Raw genomic sequence first — 17,844 nt, 5'->3', positions numbered from 1 at the left:
TTATAATACACACTGTTCGAAAAAAGTGGTCAATGGTCCTTGAACATATACCTTAAAAAATTACATATTCTCTTCGTCCACAAAAAGTAGTCCTATTTATAGATGACATGGATTTAATAAGAAAAAGAGAGAAGGAGAAAAAATGAATAAGATAAGAGAAATATAAAGAAAAAATGAATAAAGAGGATAAAAGAGAAATTTCTACTTTTATAAATAAAACTATTTTTTACTGACCGAGTAACTATTATATACACCAGATTTATAGACTACGGATTTTTTTTCATAGCAACCGCATAGCGGCATAGGTATAAATACAATAATTCAACAACCATTTATTAAATTAGCTCATAAAAAAATACTATAATTTAGATACTTCGATCAGATTCAAGAAATTGAGAATTTTAACCGATTTGGATCAGACAAAAAAACGAAAATCTAAATATTCGCTCAGACTAATAATAGAGGGGGTCTTTTAAAGCCTAAGTCCATTGGTTCGAAATGTATTAATAATTTTCTTTATTAAGTGTGTCCATTTGGTATTCCAAAAGCGATTTAGATCTCTATGTGATTTATAGGTTATTGCACATATATTTGGAGCATGAATTTATCTAATATCAGCAGAGACATAATCAACTATAGATATTTAATTGCGACATGCACTATAAATAAATGAAAATGGTGGAAATTATAAAATATTATTTATAATGTAAAAATCCCAAAAAAGGAGAGGATAAAAAAAAGGAGTACCATTAGAAAAAAAATATACTCTGATTGATAAAAGGTTAATTTTTTAATATTATTTTTTTATTTGGAAATCGATCAATGGGCTGAAATGGTCTGTAAATTGAACAATGGTGCATTGTTTGAAGCCCATTTATTTTAACAACATTGTTTTTTTTTTTTTTTTGTGATAAGGATATAAGTAGTTTATATAATCTCATAAATCATTTGAATTTATAGTCCATATTATGAATGTCAAAATACTGGATAATTTGGGCTTTGCATGATAAATTAAAGAAAGTGTTCGGCAGCATGGCAATATCTCATGTGTGGACGCGAAATATATTTCAAAACTTCCACAACCACTAGTCTTTTTTACATAATTATTGATTTGATTTTAGCATATAGTATATCTAGCACACCAACAATTATTTAAAAAAAGCACTTATATAATAAACTTTAATATTTTGAGGCGAACCTGTTTTGAAGGAAAAACGAATCTGTTTTAAGCAAATTCGTGCTTTTCATTTTGGTGGTTGAACGGTAGAAAAAGGGGGGGAAATATTATACAAAGAGGAGTAAAATCAATCAAAACTCATAAGCAAATTTTCACAAAATGTTGCGTAAATCGTTTTTGCTATTGGCACTCCTCTTTGGCCTGGTCGGCGCCGCGCGGCCCCATGTCCGCCACGGCCAAAAATTATCGAAACTCACCGGCGACGCGCTGGTGGAGGCCGCATGCCACGGCGTCGGCGGCAACGAAGCAGACTGCATATCAACTCTGCAATCTGCCACACCGGTACAAAAGGCCGAACCTAATGCCCTCGCCTTTTTCACCCTCAAGTATGGACAATTATTTTACGAAAATTATTTGCATTTATAGTACTATGCATTATTTGTGAATACAACGTGCTAGGCACATAAAAATATTGAATTTAGACAACAAATACTCGTTCACGTCCCTTAATAAGAGTCCTATTTGATTTCGACACGAATTTTAAGAAATGTAAAGAAAGTGGATTGAATCATCTATAGGAAGAGCCGAATAAGCTCTGGGCATCATGTTGCCGTTGAGTTTCCGTTGACACACGATGCAACAACAGATTTCTTTTTTCCTTTTGTTCCTTCTTTTATTCTCTTTTATGTTTAATTCTCTCTATATTTTCTATCCTCTGATTTTTTTTATGAATAATAAATAAATGAGTTGTGAAGTATGAGCTTCTGAATTAAAAAGTTCAATGCAAAATTTAATTTAGAATAAGTAAGTTAATAACTACAATGTGATACTACTCTAAAAGTTATTTTTGGGTACCTTTTTCACTTTTTGAAATATAAAAAGAAGTTGAATCGAACCGAACCGAAGCTAACAACTTAGTTTTTAAACGACAGGTTCGTAGAAAATCATGCAGAAAACATAACAGATAGCATACAAAAACTAAACGCAGATTCAGATGTAGATCCACAGCTCCAATCTGCTCTAACCGATTGTATGGATCAATACGAATCTATCGACGATTTGATCGAGGATGCGAACGATGGAGTGGGCACACGTAACTACCCGGATGCTCAAAAATTCATAACGGCTGCTCTCTCCGGTGCTGAACTCTGCAGTTCTCAGCTCAAAAACAGCAATTTCGAGGAGAAAAAAGATTGCGAAGACGCAGAAACTGTTGACATGGCAAGAGATCTTACCAAATACGTTGTTCTGCACAAGCAATTGCTGTCTGCCGCTCTCAACATTCTTACAATTGATTGAATTAGTGCAAAGTGCTGTGAGTGATTAGTTGTTAATGCTGTGTTTATTTTGTTATGTTTATGTTATGCAATATGTATTTATAGGCAAATGTAATATTTAAACCGAGAGCGTGATAATGTGGTCTTGGAATAAAGATTCAGTCGTCCGGAGTTCGGACATATTGCCACGTGCTGTGTCCAATCAATTATAATTAAAAAAAAGCAATTGACTTGGGCTTGCCCTAAGATTTATAAGAGGCTAATATAGATTATGAAAAATTGCATTTTCACATCCATATCTGTATGTATATATTGATGGGCTGTTTGGTGTAGGCTCATTTTGGGCTTGTGGTGAAATCTCGCAGTATAAAAGCCCATACAAAATCCATCAAAGCTAGTATACAACTCATCTATCACTATTTATATATGCACATATGGATGATCAAATAAGACACTCTTTCAGCAGGATCTAAAAACATTAAGATGCTCAATATGAAAATCAACCATAGCCATCCATTTAATTTTAATCAAGATTTGTGTGATCAGATTGGTTTGTAAACTAACAATTATTCCATACGTATGCGAATTTCAAGTACCACTTTCAAGAAAAATCAATGTTACAATAATATTTTTTTTCGTAATTTAGCTTTAATGTATAGACTGCATGTCTATATAATATGGGTGGACACATTTTTTTTGGTGAGAATTATGTGTTGAATTGAATTGGGGTTAAAATTATTATTCATTGATATTGTGAATACAGTCTCCAACTCTCCATTCTTTATCGAAGAGTGATACTCCTAAAAGAACATATACTCCATATTCTATAAGGTAAAACAATCTTTATGATCTTGTATGATATTCTCCATTTTGAGTAGGGAATAGGAGGATGATTTATCCCCTTGTTTAACACTATATATGTATTGTGTATAGATTTTAAATTTCAAACTTTTGGTTATTTCATGCAAAATTATACAAAAAAAAAAAGGTAAAAGCAAACGGAAATGGAAATGGAAATGGAAAAATTTTAGACTCAATAAACTTTGGGGTTCTCTTCTTTCATTTGGGAGGAGTGTCACGGGTCCATTTGTACGTAGTCCGACACTAAATTTGTTTTTTTGCTCAGTTCTTTATTATATAGTCTGAATTGTTATTTATATTCAGTCACACTCACACACTCATAAGATCTCGCGTTCGAACCCGGGCATCCATTAATATTTTGGGTGTTCAAAAATTTTATACCAATACAAAAAGGCTGTCCACATAATAGCTACAAAATCATACTCTTTCAACCCCACAAAATAGTCCACAATATTCCAATTTAGAATGATTTACAAAATAATGCACATTTGTTCAACTTTTTTTTTGAACACACGTTACTCTCATTTTAAATACATATATTTATAAAACGCGTCATGACTTACTATTATCTGCATTAACACGAAACTTTCAAGTCACATGATAATTTAGGCGAAATCTATTCAATATGTGACAAGTCTATATTCGAATCAAAATCCGATCTACAAAAGACTTTCTAAGTCCCTTTTATATGGTGATGGCCTTTGTTTACAATCTAGTAGTAGTATATTCAACTCTTGCATCATGGGAGGTTGTGATTTTATATAACTATATTACTCCTAATAGCCAATTAAGTTTCACATAACCACTAAAAAATTGTTCATCGGTTTCAGTAATTAGTCAGAGTTTAACGTTGCTAACTTGTAGGCAGGCCTGTGGCCCAGAGTCCAGATCAGATTCAAAGAACATACCAAGTGCTAACATATGACTTAAAATTTTTTTTTAATAAAGTCAAAAGTTATGGAGTACAAAATGTGTTTCCAGCTAGTTACACATTAATATAGGGACAATGTTTTTTTAAGATGGTACACATACTCCACAAATTGATATTTCACTCTTATTCGATCGATACTAAGCCCATTAATTAAAATATATGTGTAATGAAGTAGGAGTATATCATAAAATATCTTACTATTGACAATATTTATGCATATATTTTAGAACCAACATATAGCCGTTTCACTTACCAAAATGTTACTCCACTACATTTTGGCTAAAATTTATAAATTCTGACCAAAATACCCTTAGTAATTTAAAATGTAAAATTAATTCAAGTAGAGGGTTAAATTGTACTCCATGAAAACTGAAAGTTCACACGTAATCTTTCAATTTGAAATACTGTGCAAGCATTTCATTTATCGGTGAAAATAATCTATTTACCTAAAAAGAACTATGGTTTAAATATTTAAAATGTTGAGGATTACTCCCTCCGTCCATCAATATAAGACCAATTTTAACAAGACACTAGTTTTAAAAAATGTAGTAGAAAAAGTGAGTGGAAAATGTTAGTAGAAGGTGAGTCATATTTTTAAATAATTATATTAACATGCGAGTAAAATAAAGCTAGTGAAATGTGAGGTCTATTGCTAAAAGTAGTAAATAAACAAATAACACATTTATTTGTGGACAGACGAAAATTATAAAATGAGACACTTATTGTTATTCATGTAGTAGTAATATGGAGTACTTACTAAGCAAAATAATTATTTTTCACTATTGCTATCAATTAACAAGACTTATTTTAAAAACATTGAAATTTTGAATGTGCTCAACATATGAAACCGAGCTATAAACTTGAAGGCGGTGAATAGGAAATGATAAAAATCTGAGAGACAAGGGAACCTCGTTTGTCTGAAGAAAACACGTTTTTACAGATATTATACAAATAAATTGAGACGCTCCAGAAAAACAAGGCAACCAATTCAACGCCGAAAGTCTCGTGGTGTCTTATTTATTTTTTGAAAATACTTAAATTAGATGTTGTGTGTACGTATATGAAAATGAAATTGTGTTGTGTTGTTCAATGATTTTTTGTACTACTATCTTTTAATAAAATAAATGTATGTCTAATGAATAATTTCTTGGGCTCACGTCCTATGAAATTGGTCTGCGACCATCATAAAACTTTGCAACGTTAAAGTCTGACAAATTTCTGAATTTCAATGCATAAATTTAGTGCTTGAAATTTCGATCTATGATTACATCTCAAGTTTATTAATTGATTAATCACCACCTCCCATGCAAGAGCAAAATAATCATTTATTTTCCATCGAGGTCAGCACCGGCACTCTGAGATGCACTATTATTGTCATCTTATTTTTTTCAGTTCCAAGAAATTTGACTATAATTAGTTATTGTCGTCTAAAAGTAAAAAAAAAAGGCCTAATAAAACAAACACGAATAAAATTGAAAATTTTCTGCTTGATCAGTTCATTTCAAGCAACTCCACGCCCTCAAATATGACTCCCACAGTTAGTTTTAGTTGACACAGTTTTCATCATAAATAATCATTTTTCACATGCATTAGCAGTTCACATCTTTTATAGTACTACAAAACTATATTCTACTTTCAAAAATCAAAATATCTAGGTTATAGTAATAATTGTTTTTATAATAGTATTTTTTTTCTTTCTAAATTTGCAACGGCAGGCAATTAATGCTGGTGACACAATTATGACAAATATATAAAAATAATTATAGATCTTAGTACAATTAATATTGGATAAAAGTTCATAATTATATAACGTGCCACCTGGCCCAGCCACGCTGCTATTCACTGTGTTTCCCTCAGTTCTATGCAGTATTTAATTACAACCATCAAATTCCATTATTTAATTATTTGATCAATTTGACCACAAAATCATTCAATTATATATCCACCAATACCAATTCAATCTCCTCCACCTCAAACTTGCCCTTTCCACAAAATGTCCAAGCTCACTCTCTCAATCCTCTCCCTTGCCTCTCTCATCCTCACACTCACACTCACACTCTTCTCACTAAATTTCAACCCCCTCCGAAGTACCCAAAATGCCCCTAGAAAAATCCATATTCACAAACACGTCCAACTGCTCGCCGCCACGTCAGCGTGCGACGGCGCAATGTACCAGGACCTGTGCGTGTCCACCGTGGCCGCCCTGCCGGAGCTGCGGCGGAAGACGCTGCCGGAGGTGATATCGCACACGATCAACGTGACGATGAAGGAGGTCCGCGACTCCGCCTCCAACTGCAGCAGCCTCCGCCGCAAGCTGCTGAAGCGGCTGGAGCCGCTCGAGCTCCGCGCCCTCGAGGACTGCCTCGAGCTCTTCGCCGACACCGTCGCCGAGCTCGGCAAAGTCCTCTCCGACCTCTCCGGCGACGCCGCATCGCCGGAGAAGCACTACGCCGATCTGCAGACGCTCCTGAGCGGCGCGATGACGAATCAGAACACCTGCCTCGACGGCTTCGCCTACAGCAAGAACAACACGCGCCGCTTCATCGAGGGGCGCCTCCGCCGCATCTCGCGCCATTTCAGCAATTCGCTGGCGATGGTGCAGAAGCTGAAGAAGAAGAAAGGCAGGAAATTATTGCTGAATTCGAATTCGGAGGAGGAGCAATTCGCCGAGTACGGGAGAATGCGGGGCGGATTTCCGGCGTGGCTGAGCAGATCGGATCGGAGGCTGCTGCAGGCGGCGGCGAACGAGACGAGGTTCGATCTGGTGGTGGCGAAGGACGGGAGCGGCAATTTCACCACCGTGAATGAGGCGGTGGCGGCGGCGCCGAACAATAGCGATGCGAGATTTGTGATCTACATCAAAGCGGGGGCGTATTTCGAGTATGTGGAGCTGGAGAGGAGGAAGATGAACATCATGTTTTTGGGAGATGGAATTGGGAAAACGTGGATCAAAGGGAACCGGAGCGTTGTTGACGGATGGACGACTTTCCGATCGTCTACAGTTGGTGAGTAGAATCAATCTCTTCTCTGCGGTTTCTGCAGTTACTACTCTTTATTTAATTTACTAATTAGATACGAATCTGCATGTATGCGGTGTGGGGCCTTCTTTGCATGCATTAGCTTAATCTTTGGAAACCATTGCAGTAAAATTTGTCTCAACTAGTAACTTTAATGAAGGACTCGTAATTATACAACTCTTTTTTAAGATAATTGAGTGAAGTAGGTGAAATGGGGGTCCAACATTACTGAATCGAATATTCTCTAGGGTTTTTGTCATTTAGGTGATTATTACACATAAGATTAATATAATATACATCATGATTTTATGAAATATCACGGGTTGAGATAATGAGCTAGCGAAATTGGAATGTTGGAATGTCACGTTGGTCATTAATGATTAAAAATTTAAAATTATCCATGCTGTTTGTCGTGAATAGAGGATTTTGGTTGGTTGGTGATTTATGTATAAAAATCTAAATGTGAGGAGGGTATTTATGAATAATTTTCAAAAATATGTGGATTCAATAATTTGGTTCCGAGACGATGAACAATAACCTAACAAAATAATTTGGTGTCAACAATCATTAAATTCATCACGGGAATTACCCATGTAAATTTGAAATGTAGGTCTAGCTAGGTAGTGTACTCATAAAATAATTAATTTGAATATGTGGTTCGTTTTTTGTCACACTCCCTTGGAAAAATTCTTCAATTATCCATTATTAATTAGTCCCATGACAACCAATTTTTAATGATGATTTTATTTGATCAAAAAACAGATTAATTTGGATATAATGAAGTAACTTTATTTAGATTATCTGAAAACACGTCTTCTTCAAAATAGGGTCCCAAGAAAACATGATTGAAAATATAGTGTGATACAATTATCACATAATGCCACATGCGCCGTCGGTGATCTAAATAAACAGTGATTGGACATAGCTGAAATGAGAAAGGGGGAATGTAGTTTAATAATTTAAGTTGTTGTCCGATTTGTAGAGACAGCTCATTTAGAAAAGCCAACTATATTTTCTTCGTTTCACTAAATGCTATGTACACCTAATATTTACTTAGTTCTTTTTATTTAGCTATTAATCTTAATTAGTGGTAGTACTTAATAACACCATGCACCGACGTTCCAAGACGATAGTATTAAGTAGAGCATGACACTTGGAAATTTTTTTAAGTGTATGGACCATTATCCATTGTTGGTCTTCTTTTTCTCCAATTTTAGCAGTGGTGAGCCCAACATTTTCCCCTTTTCCCTCTTTGTTGGTCTACATTGACAACGATGGAAAATTTCATATTTATAATATACACAAATATCTATATATGAAAGTAGTAAGAGTGTAGGAAACCTTTTAAAAGTCATGGGCTGCGTGGGACAACTTAGCTTCGTGAATAGCACAACTATTAACAAATTGTCATATTCTAACAAATGCATTTAGTTGAATAATGCACATCCACACTTTCGAAAAAACATTTTATTTGCTTGTAGATAAGAATAATTCACTACTAGGGTTAATAAGAATTAAGTGCTAGTATAAAATTATTTGCTTGTAGATACATGATATTTACTCAATTAGTAAATCACATTTAATTTTTACTAGCATTGATGATAGTTAAGTATGACTCTGTAGTTATTTGCCTGTAAATACACGAATTCTCAATCATGAATTCGTACGTTGGACAGCCGTGGTGGGCAACGGGTTCATCGCGAAGGGCATCAGCTTTGAGAACTACGCGGGGCCCAGCAAGCACCAAGCCGTGGCCCTCCGCAGCGGGGCCGACTTCTCGGCCTTCTACCAATGCAGCTTCATCGCGTACCAAGACACCCTGTACGTGCACTCCCTCCGGCAGTTCTACCGCGACTGCGACGTGTACGGCACCGTGGACTTCATCTTCGGGAACGCGGCCGTGGTCCTCCAGAACTGCAACCTGTACGCGCGGCGCCCGGACCCGAACCAGCGCAACATCTTCACGGCCCAGGGCCGCGAGGACCCCAACCAGAACACCGGCATCTCGGTGCTCAACTCGAAGGTCGCGGCCGCCGCCGACCTCCTCCCCGTGCTGGCCAACTTCACGACGTACCTCGGGCGGCCGTGGAAGCAGTATTCGAGGACGGTTTTCATGTATTGTAACATGGAGAGTGTGGTGCACCGGAGAGGGTGGCTCGAGTGGGATGGGGATTTCGCGCTTGATACGCTTTATTATGGGGAGTATATGAACCGGGGGCCGGGCTCCAATACCACGGACCGGGTCACCTGGCCGGGCTACCGGGTTATTAATAGCTCTGACGAGGCGGCGCAGTTTACGGTCGCCAATTTTATTCAGGGGAATCAGTGGCTGCCGCCGACGGGGGTGCCGTTTTTCCCTAATTTGACGGCGACGAGTTGACTGTGAGGGTAGGATTAGATTGATTTGTTGTATTATTAATATTGTTATTATTCAAACGATTATTATGAAATATCTTTCCAATTGTTTTAAATAATTACTCACCCTTACATAACGTTGTAGTAATAAATTATTGCTGATAAAGACTACAAAATAGAGATTACAGTTGTATGCAAATTGTGATACGGAATCATCTTCCTTGAGACGAAGGGATAGTATTTTTAGTATTTTTACTCGAATCATTTATGCTAACTCTAGTTCATAATTTTCAAGAACAAAGAGAGTAGTTCATATCGATTAGAAGAACTTCTTTTACTCACAAATTTTTTTTAAAAAAAATTTAGATTTAATTTAATTAAAACCTAAAATCCCAAAATAAGAATAGTTTTAATATACCATTGAACCAAATTACCTACTCCATTCTAGATTATAGAACACCATTTTAGATCATAGACCATCACTGAAGATGTTCTAAATATCTCCACAATATATAGTGATTTCAATTGAGTAAGGCAAAACTGGTCCTGAACATATGACCATTTTACAATTTTGGTCTTAAACATTATCTTTTGAATTTTTCGGTCCCAAACATTTCAACTCGGATTACAATTGGTCCAAAGTTAACTATTCCGTCAAATTTTAGCGGTCAACGTTTTTAATCCCGATTTTGACCAAATGAAGATGTTAAACAACACGACAAAATTTAGCGACGGAACAAATGCGTCACTAATTGAGAGATTGGGAGGATCGCCCCTCTTCTCTCCCACACGCTACTTCGCCAAATTTCCCCCAAATTGAGAGGGACTCCAATCGCCGCCGCCTTCTCAATTCCTCACCGCCTCCTCCGATTCAAACGACGCCCGGTTACTCTCCACCGCCGGTTACACCCCGCACATCGGCCGCCGCCTCTCCTCTCTCTCGATTTCAACACTACTCTAGCCCTTGAGGAGTTCGTCGTCGTCGCCGTTGACAGCCGCCGCCACCGCTGTGATTTCCGCGACCACTGCGCTGCCTCAAACGCCGTCTCGTCCCAAAATCTGTTACTGTTCGTCGATGAAATCGGAGTAGCCCTCCCCTGCTGTCTCAATCAGTTCGCTCTGCAGCTGCCGTCTACACTCGCCGTCGTTGTTGCTGCCTGCGCGAAGCCGGCAGCCAGCTACCGTCGTCCAGCCTTGTCAATCAGTCCCCGAACGGTTCCGAAATGAACCCGGACAGCCCCGAAACAACCCCGACTAACCCCGCAGACTTATGTTCTCAAAGCGATTTCGATTAGTTACAGAGGGGTGTTGAATTGCTGAAGTTTGATTGCTTGTTTCGTTATTTGTTCGCGTTAAATTTGTGGGAGTCCAAGATGACAGCAAGTGGTGTTTGAAAGCATGAGTTGGATGCTAAAATGTATGCGTGCATTGCTGAGTGTAAAGTTCGAATTTGGAAGGCATTATACCTCGGTGAATTGAACTTGGTGGTGCTAGGACTTGGGGAACAACTATGGTGATTTTTGTCAAAAGAAATTGTTGTTGTTTGATTTCAACAAGTAGTATGATATGAATTGATGAAAGGATTACCACGTTTGGCTAGCTGGTTCTTCAACCTTCATGTTTCTGCCGTGAATTTTATGAGAATAAATCCATGAGAATTAGTGACGGATTTGTTCCGTCGCTAAATTTTGTTGTGTTATTTAACATCTTAATTTGGTCAAAATTGAAATTGAGATTAAAAACACTGACCGTTAAAATTTGATGGAATAGTTAACTTAGGACCAATTGTGATCCGAGTTGAAATGTTCGGGACCGAAAAATTCAAAAATAATGTTTAAAACCAAAATCATAAAATTGACATACGTTCAGGACCAGTTTTGACCTTTACTCATTTCAATTAGACAACATAACATACTAACCTTACCATAAAAAAATGAAAAGGCAGTCAAAGTAATAAGATGTTATTGCACACGATATTAGTAGTTTTGAAAGTATTTGTATTTACACAGTTGAAACTCACTTATTTATTGGAGTATAACTTAATTTACATTAGATGCCAACAACACTTTCTACAGAGCAACATTAGGTCAGCAATGGCCATTCTCGTCGATCACAGTAGTAAAAAACAATACATACATAGCTGCTTATTCTTGCACAACCTTAGCTTTACTTTCAATAGATCTCAAGATGAACCGTCCACAGCCAAAGGAACCGATTTTACCTAAGGATGAACACATCATCTCACATGTCAGGCAAAAACATAGGTACAGCAAGCAACAAAAACAGTGTACATTTGAGGAATAAAGGAAGAGGATCTCACCAGCGGGCGGAATTTGAGGATGTAGAACATCTCAAGGTACCGGCGAGTTTCAAGCCTCTCAAGTTTGGAGACGTATTTCCAGAAACCGTACACACCAGCTAAGGTCATCAACCTCTCGGAGTAGATCTTCCACGTATACCTTCATAAAACAGGATTGTGATTTTGAATGCTCGTATTTGAATTCCACTGGATGCTGAAAGTGCAGAATTTCACAATCCATACCTTTCCATAATCCTGCGAAGACCTCCTTCTGATATAGTCACCCAGTAGTTAGGATCTTCTTTGCATTTTTGGAAGAAATCTGCCATCAGGGCTCCAGCTTTATCTGGATGGTACGGATCTATATGAAATCCAGATATACCATCTTCGATGATTTCCAACGGACCGCCATGGCAAGTAGCAAAAGTCGGGAGGGCACAACCCATAGCCTCGACCACTGTTAGCCCAAATGCTTCATAGAATGCAGGCTGAAGCAAGAAACAAAGAGTACATATTTTAACCAAGAAATGAAGTGCAAGTAATAGCAGATGAGTTAGTTGCAAACGTGTTTACCTGAACAAAAATCCCTCTCTTGTCAGCTATGTAGCGGTAGAGCTCCCCATTACGGGCTCTATTTGTCTGCGATGATATCCACCTTATATGGCCATCCAAGTTGTATTCCTTAATGAGGGCGTGCATCTTCTCAATTTCTACTATTTCTTCTCTATCACTTGATTTCTTTCCATCATTGTAACCAGCCACCACCACAAGATTAGCCAACTCCATAAGCTTCGGATTTTTACCATACATTTCCACTAGTCCTGTGATGTTTTTCACTCGATCGAGCCTTGCCATTGAAAATATTATGGGCTTTGATGGATCTTTCAGTGTACCACTGGCTCATAGAGAATGAGAGTAAACAGTCAAAAATTCTTCTTTACACAATACACTTATATATATGGCAGATAATGCCTACCATGTGTACAAACAGATTACCTCCTAAACTATGTATTCATCGTAAATACAATAATCTAACAAGAGATCTGAAGTGGGACTTGCAATCATGTAAATTCCACTTACATGTGCTCATCAGTCTGTTCAAGATCATATATAAGCTTTTCAAGGGATTCATGGAAAGAAGTGAGTCGCTTTGCCTCCTCAGTGTAGGGGAAGTATATGCTCTCATCAGCTCCCGGAGAAACTATATTGAACTTAGGATCAAAAACATCGATTCCGTGTACAACACGATACAAATCAGGGAGAGTGAAAGCTGTATGACTCTCATATTGACCAACAGAGTTCTTCCTGGAACCAAAGCAGCTGTTAGTCATGATTACTTGAGATGCAAACTAGTTGCTCTTCTGTGCTTAAACAGCTTAAAGATGCTATTTGTAAGTAGTATAGTTTCTAGACCTACCAAAGTTCAGGTTGTATGATAATTATTTTTAGTTGGCTTGCAGCATCTATAAGGACATATGGGTAATATAAATATTTTAAAAATCTGAAAACTGAGTATATGGCACAAAATCCTCAAGGTGTCCATTTACTCAAGGCCCGTTGCAGTTTCAGAAGAAATGAGACCATAAAAGAAACAAAAATTGAGTAAAAGCAACAAAATGCCCACAAAACAGAACCACAATGCAAGTTAAAGTTCAGTGCAAATATTGACATCAATAAGCAAAATTATGCTACTTACGTTCCAGCAATTTCTTGGTATGTACTGGTGATAATAAAATCAGAATGATTCATGGCTAGTAGATCAGCAGTGAACTGACATGAGAAGTGATATTTTTCCTCATACTTTTTCCAATATATGTCGGAATCTGGATATTTAGTTTTCTCCAAGGCATGTGCAATGGTACACTGAATACAGAACCAAGAACAACAGTTATATACAGCAACCAACTCTGTTTAAGTAAAGAAACATGCAAGTATCAGTTTTCACCTCTGTGACTCCCATCTTATGGGATAATAACGAAGCTACAAGATTTCCATCACTATAGTTTCCAATAATTAGATCTGGTACACCTTGCAGTTCAGCAGCAATTTCACCAGCAGCATCCTAACAGCGAAAAAAGACAATTTATAGCAATTCATTCATGCCACCATGAAGCCCAAGAGCCATTTTCAAGACGTGATTTAGAAATAAATGTCATCCATACCTCTGCAAACTTCTCGAGATAAGGCCAGACATCGAATCTCGAAATCCATTGGCGAAGTATCCCGTTCTCTGTTTTAAAAGGAACACGTAAAATATGAGAGTACTCACAACCACTTATCTTCTCCAGTCTCTGGTTGCACGAGGTGCCTTTTGCATCAGGAATTAATCGAGTAACCTGGAAAAAACAAAAGGTAGGTAAAGATAGAAAAACATAAGCATCACAAAAACGAGCAGAAAAAGCAATGTTACTACATGAACTTACAATCAGAATTCGAGGTTTAATATTCAGTCCTTGCTTCTTAATCCTTTGGATCATCTCAGTTTCCAGGGCCCGCACTTGATCTAGTATATACACAATCTGCAGAACAATAAAATAAGAATACAGGTACAAATTAATAACCAAACACCCACCCACACTAACACTAGAAAACTTGAACACATTTTGGGTTCACTTTCTTTCTAGATACTATCTCAACAGTATGTAGTTTTTTTCCATTATACTCTTTAACAATCAATTTAAGGTTACACTTTCATTTGCATTAATCCCAGATAATTCCACGAAACATTGTCTCTGAGAGCCTCTTCATATAGCTGATGTATTAAATCAAATTCATCACTTATTAACCAATAACATATTCAGAGATTATTACCTGACCACCTGTGTCAGGCAGACCCAGGACATTTGCTTGGCCAAAATATCCATGTATCGATAAAATGACAACATTAAACACCATGGGTATTCTGCCGAGGAAATTTTCCAGAGTCGAAGGATCAGGAGCCTGAAGGATGTCAGAGAGGAGATGCATCATCTCAACAACCAGTCCAGCAGTATCTCCCCAACCTCTCTCGAAACCCAATCCTTGCAATCTAAACAAGGGCACAAAAATGCATGAAATGACATGAATCTAACTTCTCAAAGGTAGGTTCCTGACTGAAATTGTAGACAAAACTCACGCGAATTCAAACTCTGAATAAGGTGTTTCTGGTGATAGTTTGTTAACATAATCCTCAGCCTTCGCCAAAGCAGACTCAAGCTGGGAGATCCTCCCTATCCGATCATTCAACATCAAAACCTATGCAGATAACATTATTTTGATTCACTTAGGCAGTTGCGAACTTTTGAAAAACAATCCACTCTTTTGATAGGCAAAAACATGCAATTGAAATACAATCTCCTGGAACGAATCAGGATTTATTGGTTAAACATAATATCCCACAAGTTGATACAAGCTGAAACAGAGAGGTGGTATAAGTGCAAGACAGTGAGAACTTACATGGCCTTTATGCTTGTGTACCCTTAGGAAATCAAGTAATGGCTCGAGAGAGTCTTTGTTCCGAAACATGATTGAAGAAAGATGGCGATTGAGGAATTGAACCCCGTTGCCAATTGATGAAGATCGAGTAGGGCGAGGAAATGATGCATTAAAGGGCTCAAAGTCCAGTTCAAGAAAATAGGGATCATCCTTCCTAAAGAACATTGCAAGTGAAAAAAATGAATATCACAGAATCAATCTAGCAACTGAAAACGACGAGCATTAAGCAGAAAATATAAATGTCACTTACTCCCCATCAACTAGATCTTCTTTAAAACGTAGATATTCAGAAACCTTCAACTCCTCGACACTGAGTTCATACACATTGACCCGCACAAACTCCCAAACACCGGGCCTCGGCCGAATAGCTATAGCAACGAAAGGTGGTAAAACAATAGCTTCCTGACATCAAAATAAAGATTTCCCTTTCAACTAAATCATAGAAACCGCCACCACATGCCTTTAGAAAAAAAGTTATGAATTTGTCAGCAAACACACTCAATATCCACACTATGCGGTCACAAGCAAATCATCAAATAAGCACTCAACAATATGAAGAAACTAGGGCATTCTCGGCTAGAATTTCCCCCATTATAATATTCCTCTGGAGAAAAATAAATGAATGAAGCTAGTAGTCATGGAAAATATTTAGAAATTTGAAATATATTACTTGAGCAGACTTCAAAACTTCGCTGAAAGGGCCATCACTTAGAGTTTCCTTTGCAGAATCAACGCAGATGTTTTCTAGCTCGTCTATCAGGTGATGGGGCTGAAGTATACTCTTCCCCTGCGCCACATATCTTCACACACAGTAGAAAATCAGGACCACGGCATAGTCATCAGTGAAATACTCTTCAGATTTTAATCCAAATCAAATACTAGTACCAAACTAAAATTAAAAAGATAACCTAAACAAGTAAATAACATGATCTCCAATTCTCCACTTTGAAGAAACTTTAAAAGGGCTTACTAGACATTAGTTCTTAATACACAGTAGGAAATCAGCACCTCAAATATAGTATAGTAATTAGTGAAATACACATCAGACTAAAAACTAAACAGAAATATCAAACCAAAATAATTAAATCCAGTTTGAAGAAACCTAACAGGGGCATATCAAACACTAGTTCTGTTCTTCACATAGAGTAGAAATTCAGTAACGCGGCGTATAGTAATCAGCGAAATTACTCTCCGGTTTAAACCCTAACCGATCAAATTAACAGCTGAAAAATAATATGATCTGCACTTTGACGAAATCGCTGCATAACACATATTGCGTGGGAATTAAAAGGTTGAGATATGAATGGAATTTTGAGAGAATCTAAGACAGAGAGAGGGAGAGACCGGGAAAGGAGAGCGACGAGTTCGTTTCTGTGAGCGGAAAGAGTGTCTTCAACCCTTTCTCTCATGCTGGGCAATTTCTGTAATCTCGGTTTCCCCATTGAGATCTAAAGTGGCGTAGTAATTAGAAATTCCTGACCTAAAATTCTCCTATTTGTGGGGATTAGAACTTGAAATGAAAATCAGACGCGAGAGAATCGGAGTGATGCTGATTCAATTTGTACACAAATGGAGTGGACACAGAGCTGTGAGGCCGAGAGAGAAAAGGTGGCAGTTGATGGATTGCTCTACAACTGTAGCTTAAGTTATATGTCACCACGTAACATAACACACGGATATTTCAATTTATTGGTCAAGATAAGATTTTGAAACTTACTTCCAATATACTAATTATTATAACATTATAACAATTTGTTTGATATAAAATGAAAATTTTGTAAATCAAAACTAACGAAAAAATACTCTCTATATACCCGATATCATAAAATCTATGCAATTTCCCTTTGAGTGACTGCACCAAAAGGCTCTAACTTTTCGACTTGTTTCATCGGACACCCCTAACAAAAAAAAATTCCACCACCGGTATCTAACAAAACATATAATCACAAACCTTGTTTTTTCGGACCATAACACCCTCAGGGGTTGAAAGGGCAAATTCGACCTTTTACGACGCCGCCCCTGCATCTCACCTGCTGCATGTACTGTGGATGACGCGAATCCTAATGGATGTGACAGAAACATCAAGTCTTTTGTCCTCTCTGTTCCTCAAAATGTAGACGGTTCCGGCACGATTTCGGTTCGTAAAATTTGAAACCGTAACCACGGTTCAAAATATGGCGGTTAACTGCCGGAACCAAAAACCTTGGGCATCTCTAGATGGAGCCAGAGATTCTCTATAAGTGGGGCAAAATTCTATACAAAGAGATTTTAAGATTTTGAGAAGGGGCATTTACAAAGATATTTCAATAAAAAATAAAAATAGTGATCAAAATAGCACAACTTTTTTTTTTTTAAGTGGGACATTTGCCCCTTTAGAGTACATATAGATCCGTCCCTGTATAACATACTGGAAAACATTTCAATAAGATAGATGATAACTCATCTAGGAATGG

The 17,844-nt window shown here is 37.4% G+C and overlaps 3 protein-coding genes across 3 annotated transcripts; 2 read left to right on the top strand and 1 right to left on the bottom strand.

Annotated features, from left to right (window-relative positions):
• The first annotated feature begins 1,256 nt into the window (after positions 1-1,256).
• On the top strand, positions 1,257-2,642 carry LOC125213373 (uncharacterized). The gene is made up of 2 exons (XM_048113884.2): positions 1,257-1,563; positions 2,110-2,642. The coding sequence occupies exons 1-2, from the start codon at positions 1,337-1,339 to the stop codon at positions 2,474-2,476; spliced, it is 594 nt and encodes a 197-aa protein (XP_047969841.1). The 5' UTR covers positions 1,257-1,336; the 3' UTR covers positions 2,477-2,642.
• Positions 2,643-6,197: 3,555 nt separating this feature from the next.
• Positions 6,198-9,737, top strand: LOC125213372 (pectinesterase-like). The gene is made up of 2 exons (XM_048113883.2): positions 6,198-7,251; positions 8,940-9,737. Exons 1-2 carry the CDS (start codon positions 6,240-6,242, stop codon positions 9,641-9,643), a joined length of 1,716 nt encoding a protein of 571 aa, XP_047969840.1. The 5' UTR covers positions 6,198-6,239; the 3' UTR covers positions 9,644-9,737.
• Positions 9,738-11,558: 1,821 nt separating this feature from the next.
• On the bottom strand, positions 11,559-17,007 carry LOC125214739 (sucrose synthase 3-like). The gene is made up of 15 exons (XM_048115872.2): positions 16,736-17,007; positions 16,062-16,191; positions 15,642-15,793; positions 15,353-15,545; positions 15,033-15,151; positions 14,729-14,945; positions 14,341-14,436; positions 14,080-14,253; positions 13,863-13,979; positions 13,614-13,780; positions 12,998-13,222; positions 12,491-12,812; positions 12,161-12,405; positions 11,939-12,077; positions 11,559-11,839 (listed from the first exon to the last, which is right to left on the bottom strand). The coding sequence occupies exons 1-15, from the start codon at positions 16,831-16,833 to the stop codon at positions 11,801-11,803; spliced, it is 2,433 nt and encodes an 810-aa protein (XP_047971829.2). The 5' UTR covers positions 16,834-17,007; the 3' UTR covers positions 11,559-11,800.
• Between the last annotated feature and the right edge of the window lie 837 nt (positions 17,008-17,844).

Source organism: Salvia hispanica, chromosome 3, assembly GCF_029641045.1.
Source record: "Salvia hispanica isolate PSC_SH4W2 chromosome 3, Shi_PSC_v1, whole genome shotgun sequence".
NCBI lineage: Eukaryota > Viridiplantae > Streptophyta > Magnoliopsida > Lamiales > Lamiaceae > Salvia > Salvia hispanica.
This window is presented reverse-complemented; position numbering and strand designations above follow the sequence as displayed.

Bases quoted from the DNA above. Each gene is read 5' to 3' on its own strand.
- LOC125213373 (XM_048113884.2), top strand. From the start codon at position 1,337: ATGTTGCGTAAATCGTTTTTGCTATTGGCACTCCTCTTTGGCCTGGTC. The intron at 1,564-2,109 runs GTATGGACAATT...TTTAAACGACAG, and splicing joins CTCGCCTTTTTCACCCTCAA to GTTCGTAGAAAATCATGCAG.
- LOC125213372 (XM_048113883.2), top strand. From the start codon at position 6,240: ATGTCCAAGCTCACTCTCTCAATCCTCTCCCTTGCCTCTCTCATCCTC. The intron at 7,252-8,939 runs GTGAGTAGAATC...TACGTTGGACAG, and splicing joins TTTCCGATCGTCTACAGTTG to CCGTGGTGGGCAACGGGTTC.
- LOC125214739 (XM_048115872.2), bottom strand. From the start codon at position 16,833: ATGGGGAAACCGAGATTACAGAAATTGCCCAGCATGAGAGAAAGGGTT. The intron at 12,813-12,997 runs GTAAGTGGAATT...TCTATGAGCCAG, and splicing joins GAACAGACTGATGAGCACAT to TGGTACACTGAAAGATCCAT. The intron at 11,840-11,938 runs GTGAGATCCTCT...GTTCATCCTTAG, and splicing joins TCCTCAAATTCCGCCCGCTG to GTAAAATCGGTTCCTTTGGC.